Below are 6,703 nucleotides of genomic sequence, written 5' to 3'. Positions count from 1 at the left end.
ATTAATTTTATGAACATTTTAATCTAAAAAAATTTAAATTCCGATAAACATTTGGGATTTACCCCGGGGGAAAGCTGAGGGGTATTTGGCTCAGAAATAACATTTGGCATTTAGCCTAAAATTTTAACATGGGTTGGAGAGTGTTTTGGGGGGGGTAATTTAGCTTTTAGCCCAAATTTGGAGATGGTCTAAGAAAGAAAAATAACCAGCTGAGTGTTTAGAGATTATGAATAAATTTTGTATTTGTTTATAAATAATTAGGTTATTTTTTATGTTGTTAATTAATTTTTGTAATAATTTTTTTTTATCATATCAGAGCAAATTATCTTATATATAAAGTATTACGATCATATATGTTTTACGTCATCTGATTTATATCATCCGTGTTAGCTTGAAAATTTATTACACTTTCAAATCAAAACAAGAAAAAAACTCTTTATCTACTTATAAATAACTAAACTACTTTTTATATTACCAATGAATTTTACAATGATCCTCAAATTTTTTTTTGAGTCTTTGTGAAACACCGCTCCTTTATTTGTTCCTGATGCAAAACCCTACCATATTAGAGAGAGAGAGAGAGAGAGAGAGAGAGAGAGAGAGAGAGTATTGTATTCGTTTCTGTATGTCTGTGAGGAGTTAAATGCATGTGGGGGAGAGAGGGAGAGAGGGAGGGAGAGATAAAACAGGAATTTTGCAAAGGAAATCTGAGGCAGGCTTTGGCAGACCCAGCAAATGAAGAAAAAACACTAACATAATTAACTACTGACCCACCATATCCTCCACCACTATCACTCTCACTCTCACTCACTACTTAGGATTTCCCTGTTAAGAGCCTGCTCAATCAAAGTTGTAGCATAAAACCCGGGAGAGCCCTCTCTTTCTTTGGAGGAGTGATATAGTTCAGGATCAGATCCGCATATGCATGTATAACATTATTACGTAGGACAGAGAAAATAAAAACACTTTAACCTAGAGAGAGAGGGGGAGAGAGAGAGAGAGAAGTGATTTGTAGCAAAGCCAAGTGAACGAAACTAGTAGAAAGGACGAGGTAACAAAGTTAATTTGTGAGGGATAGGATATAGCAAGAGATCTAGAGAGAGAGAGAATGGAAGGTGGTTCCAATGGCACTTGTAGTATGATGGCTTTTGGAGAAAGCAGCAGTAATGGAGGAGGAATGTGTCCAATGATGATGATGCCTCTAATGACTTCATCACATCATGCTGATCACTCTCACCATCATCATCATCATCATCATCATCATCAACCTATGAACCCTAATCCTAATGCAGATGCACACAATACTAGTACGACTCATCAGTTTCACCAGCTTCCCCAGTTGCCTCCGTCCAACAACCATCACGACCGGCATAACACAAGCGGCGGCTCCTCCTTCGTTCTCCACAACCCAGCTGCCGCCTCCTATTTCATGGACAACAACAACAATAATGAAGGTGTTGGCGGCAGCTCTTTTTCTTCTTCATCTTCAATTGTCAAGGCTAAGATCATGGCTCATCCTCACTATCACCGCCTCTTGGCCTCCTATATCAACTGTCAAAAGGTAAAATTTAAACCATCGATATAATTAGAATACACATATATATATTTATATTGACCTCCCAAATAGGTATTCAATTCCTACAAACGTAGGAGTTAGTACCACAATTCTCCATTCGTTGTCCTCTTTTTTTGTTTTTTTGTTTTGTTTGCTTGAAAGGACATATTAGTTGACATGCGCCTGAAAGTGATAGATATTTCATGTTTCCAAGCTTCGTTCCTTTGGGAAGCTGAGATCTGAGAATCTTAATAATCATATTCTCATTGTAAATTATGTTAAAATAATGTGGATTGGGCGATATTAGCACCTTTGGTAGGGCGATGTAGGACTATGTAGGACTCAGAACGCCCATCCTCAACGAAAGATTTGGTATTATGAAGTTGTTCATGCAGTACTACTACTACCATCATGTTCTTGTCATGCCTCATTGAGTTCATTATGTTAACAAGGAACTTAAGTAATTATGTTGTTTATAAAGACGGTCCAAGTCTCTTCGCCTTTTGAGTTTTGATCTTGTTTAAACATATGTTTTCATCATCATCATTAAAGAGTTTGAATAATAATATTTATTTGAAAACAATGATGTGCAGGTTGGAGCGCCGCCTGAAGTGGTGGCGAGGCTGGAAGAAGCGTGCGCATCGGCGGCGACAATAGGTCAAATGGTGAGTAGTAGTAGTGGATCAGGATCTCTCGGTGAAGATCCAGCTTTGGATCAGTTCATGGAGGCCTACTGCGAGATGCTCACCAAGTATGAGCAAGAACTCTCTAAACCCTTCAAGGAAGCCATGATCTTCTTCCAAAGAATCGAGTCCCAATTCAAAGCCCTTACTCTTTCTTCTTCTTCCGATTCTGCAGGTTCGTCATCACCATTATCTCTCTCTCTCTCTCTCTATATATGTATATCATCACTGTTTCTTTTTCTCAAATTTCTTTAATGTTTAGGAAGACATTTTGAGTATTTTCTTTATTTTTTATTATCTGAATATTTTAATGCTATGCAATATAATAACCAGCCTTGCATGGATGTCGTTTCCAAGATCCTGTAGGTTTATTTTATTAATTAACAAATGCGTTCCAAAGTGGGTACGCAATTAGTTCTTTGTTCTCCCTTTTCAAACTCTTTCATTTGATATATTAATTGGTTCCTTCTACAATTTATTTAATTATATATCTGCTGTTCGTTGGGATGTATTATGTATATATAGAACTGTTTTAGTACTAGGGTAGTAGCAGGCTAATTTCCACTCGCAAGTCATGTTATTTTATAGCTATATCGACAAATCGATGGCGTTGCATAGAACTATATGGCTTTGATTCTCTTCTCGGTGTGTGTATTGGTTGAGATTGTTTGGTTTGTTTTGAATTCTTCACCTTGTTTTACCTAGTTGAAATTGACGCACTGTATATATATTAGGACAAATGGTTTGGCTTGCGTTTTCCCCCCGTCTTGTATATATATATAGCAATGCTCAAAGTAACTGCTGTTTCATAACTATTAGGTTTTTTCTTAAAGCCCTAGTGGCCAATTTGTGTGGACGACAAAATATTTGTATTTAGTTTTACGCTCTTTGGAATATTAGTCAACTCTGTAAATAAACTTTTGTACGTTAGTCTGCCTTGTTCTAAGGTTACTATAGAAATATAGACCCGAGTTCTAGAAATCGTCGATGTTTTGATGTATTTCAAAACATGTATATTTAAGCTTTAGAAATATTTCTGCACACAGTTATTGAATCTATAAGGACTATAGCTAGCTTATAAGTTGGATATCCTGGATTTTTACACATACAGAGAATATCTCCCAAACGGTAAATGGTAAACTTGACTCATGGTGTTGTCCTAATACAATGATACATATCATGGGCAGTCTGTATGGACCAAAACAACTGAGTTGGTGGCTCTAATTCATGAAGATTAATACAGATCCTCAAAGGGATGTGCTAGAGATTGACTATTTGGTTCCTTGAATTTTACATATGTATACTCTTGATTTCCCTATTGTTGTTACACACGGTATGCTGGACGCAGGGTAATCTGGTTTTCTGCACTCAATTCATTTAGGCAACATATCCTTAATGAAGGTTTTGAATGTTTGTGTTCTCTTTCACCTTAAATGTTACAATAATATAGCATACATTTCTTCTATGTTTCTTCTGGTTGTGCAAAAAAGGGTGCTTCAGTCCAAATATATGTCCTTACTGAATCTATTTGATAAACATTTCAAATTGTGAAATACTGATTTAACATTTTTTTTATTTTAAATCAGTTATTGTCGTTCAATTGCATAAAAGATGTTAAAAATAATCCTTGAAACATTTCATGCATTTCAATACTCCAACTGATTCAGCAAGTGAAGAGGCAGCTGAGTTAATTAACCAACTCTAACCAATCTAGAACTAAACATTGTCAACCAAAACCTAACTAATCTTGAACTAACCATTGTCAAGCAGCTGTACTTGTGACTTCATCGATCCTTGATCTTGATAGCCTTGCTTGCTTGAGTGAAAATTATTCTGTTGCTTGTGACAAATTGCAGTATCAAACTAATTTTGAAGGTAGCCTATATATCAATCCTTTCCTTCAGTGGTATCCTAGTGATATGCTAGTACTTTTTTCTAATCTGGATTCTGGACAAGAATTCCTTGTAACTTGGGAGACTACACACTCCCAAACACAGATTTATTTAGTATGAAATTGATAAAGTAGTAATTGCATTTCAAAGTAGGATTAAGGAAGCTAGATCCATGCCTATATGTTTTGAATAGAGTTGGCTTGCATGGCTTTGTGATTTATTTGATTTTGGGAGTGAAAAAGAGTGTCTGTGGGTCTATAAAGGAGCCCCTAGGTTCCAAAAGAAAAAGACGCTATTTACATCACACTTTTTACCTGTACAAGAACTTGAATGTTACTTTTATTCCGATGGCTGAATATAAATTCCTCATGATTCGGGATATAATTCTGCAAAAACCTTGGCAAAAAGAAAAAAGATGAAAGGAAATAGAGATACTACATCGAATGCAGAAATATTTTTATAGCAACAGTATATGTTTTCAGTAATATATATCCATAAAACTATCATGAGAACTCAACGATAGACCCGATGAATTTTATTTGAACCCAGCTGGAACTTTTGACCTTTCAATCATTAAGTTGCCTTTTTTTCCTCGCAAGAGATCCGATGTAAGAGGTCAGTGACCCACAGAGATAAAATTCGTTTTGATTGATAAAGCGAGACAACATGAATGAAGATTCCCTAATGTAAACATTTACACGTTAGTCTCTTTTATGGGTGATAAGGGCTGCAACTACGATATTGAAAGTCTGTTTAAATCCTTAATGTACTTTAATTATGTCCTTGATGTACTTTAATTATGTGTTCATGTTGTATGTCATTAGGTTATGGCGAGGGAATTGATAGGAATAACGGATCATCTGAAGAAGAGGTTGATGTTAACAACTTCATAGATCCGCAAGCGGAAGACAGGGAGCTTAAAGGTCAGCTATTGCGCAAGTACAGTGGATATTTGGGTAGTTTGAAGCAGGAGTTCATGAAGAAGAGGAAGAAGGGGAAGCTGCCTAAAGAAGCCAGGCAACAACTGCTTGATTGGTGGAGCCGTCATTACAAATGGCCTTATCCATCGGTATCTTATTATACAAATTTATACATCTTTCGTTCTATATACGTTCAAGTGAAATAAACATATGCTCACATTTTCCCATCAAGAAGTAGGTTAATTATGTGCGTACACATGATCGATGCAGGAGTCGCAGAAGCTAGCTCTGGCAGAATCAACGGGGCTGGACCAAAAGCAGATAAACAACTGGTTCATTAACCAAAGGAAGCGGCATTGGAAGCCGACGGAGGATATGCAGTTCGTGGTGATGGATGCTAGCCACCCCGGCCACTACTACATGGACGGTGTCTTGGGAAATCCATTTCCCATGGATATCTCTCCCACATTGCTCTGAATTAAGATGACAAGCAATTAGTACGCTGCTAATTAGATATATTTAAAATGTGTTATTGTGGAACGCCGATGCATTTCTTAACAACTTATCTATTAATTCCTTTTGACTATGGATTGTGATTAATGTCTCACAATCATGCATGTGTTCCTGCGTCCTACAATGTATGTAGTATAAAATGTGACAATTTAATTGTTAACCAATATAAATAGTGGGTTCTTAATGTGCTGATATTAAAGGGAGATTAAAATTTTAAATTATTTTTGTACATTATAATGGGCAAAGTTTTATAACGAGCTAGCAATAATTTGGTTCAAGTTAGTCGTTGGCGAGAATCAAACTTATAACTTCTTATTTACAATAGAAGGTTTTAAATTTCAGGTAGACGGGCTATGGGCCCATTCCAACAACACCGATATTGTTCTTACTCGGCAACCTGCACAATCTGTCAGGTGTGGGGTTTTAATACAAAAGGTCTTGATATTAATTAGAGTGGGGTAATTTTATATAAATGATTTGTTCTCAAGCCTTCTGGCCGATGTGGGACAGAGAAATTCTAACACTTCCCCGCACGTGAGACCTCATTTTATGGGTCGGATGTGGAGTCTCACACATCGGCAACTATGTGGAGCCAAGCCGGGGCTCACCCATTTGCGCGGGGCTAAAGGGGATCCACCCGTTCACGTGGATGTACAGACCCGTCCCCTGTTCCCTGGCTTTGATACCATCTTAAATTTTAGGTAGACAGGCCATGGACCCACTTCAACAACACCGATACTGTCCCCACTCGGCCACCTGCTTAATCCGTCAAGTGTGAAGTTTTAATACAAAAGACATCGGTATTAATTAGAGTGGGGTAATTCTATATAAATGGCTTGTTCTCAAGCCTTCTGGCCGATGTGGGACAGAGGAATTCTAACATAAGGATTACTACTAAACCGTAATACTAAATGACAACAACACTTGAATTTTAAATAAACGTGTTTACGTGTGAAAGTAGTTTTTAATTGTCGAATTATGGAAGTGTGGAAAATTACTTACCTAAAAATATAAAAAATAAAATCCCGCAGTCCAGCCTCCAGGAAAGAGTACTTGGGCTTCATAAACTATAAGCCCATAACAAACGTGCGTAATAATAATAATAAGCCCAACCCATATTTGGTCGCTTGTCAATCCGAA

General features: G+C 36.9%; 1 protein-coding gene across 1 annotated transcript; it reads left to right on the top strand.

The window, feature by feature from the left end:
* The first annotated feature begins 562 nt into the window (after positions 1-562).
* Positions 563-5,747, top strand: LOC126620716 (homeobox protein knotted-1-like LET6). The gene is made up of 4 exons (XM_050288981.1): positions 563-1,561; positions 2,149-2,413; positions 4,955-5,199; positions 5,321-5,747. The coding sequence occupies exons 1-4, from the start codon at positions 1,109-1,111 to the stop codon at positions 5,525-5,527; spliced, it is 1,170 nt and encodes a 389-aa protein (XP_050144938.1). The 5' UTR covers positions 563-1,108; the 3' UTR covers positions 5,528-5,747.
* The last annotated feature ends 956 nt before the right edge of the window (positions 5,748-6,703 follow it).

The sequence above is a fragment of the Malus sylvestris genome, chromosome 5 (genome assembly GCF_916048215.2).
Source record: "Malus sylvestris chromosome 5, drMalSylv7.2, whole genome shotgun sequence".
NCBI lineage: Eukaryota > Viridiplantae > Streptophyta > Magnoliopsida > Rosales > Rosaceae > Malus > Malus sylvestris.
Note: the sequence above shows the minus strand (reverse complement) of the source record. Positions and strands in the feature narration are given on the sequence as shown.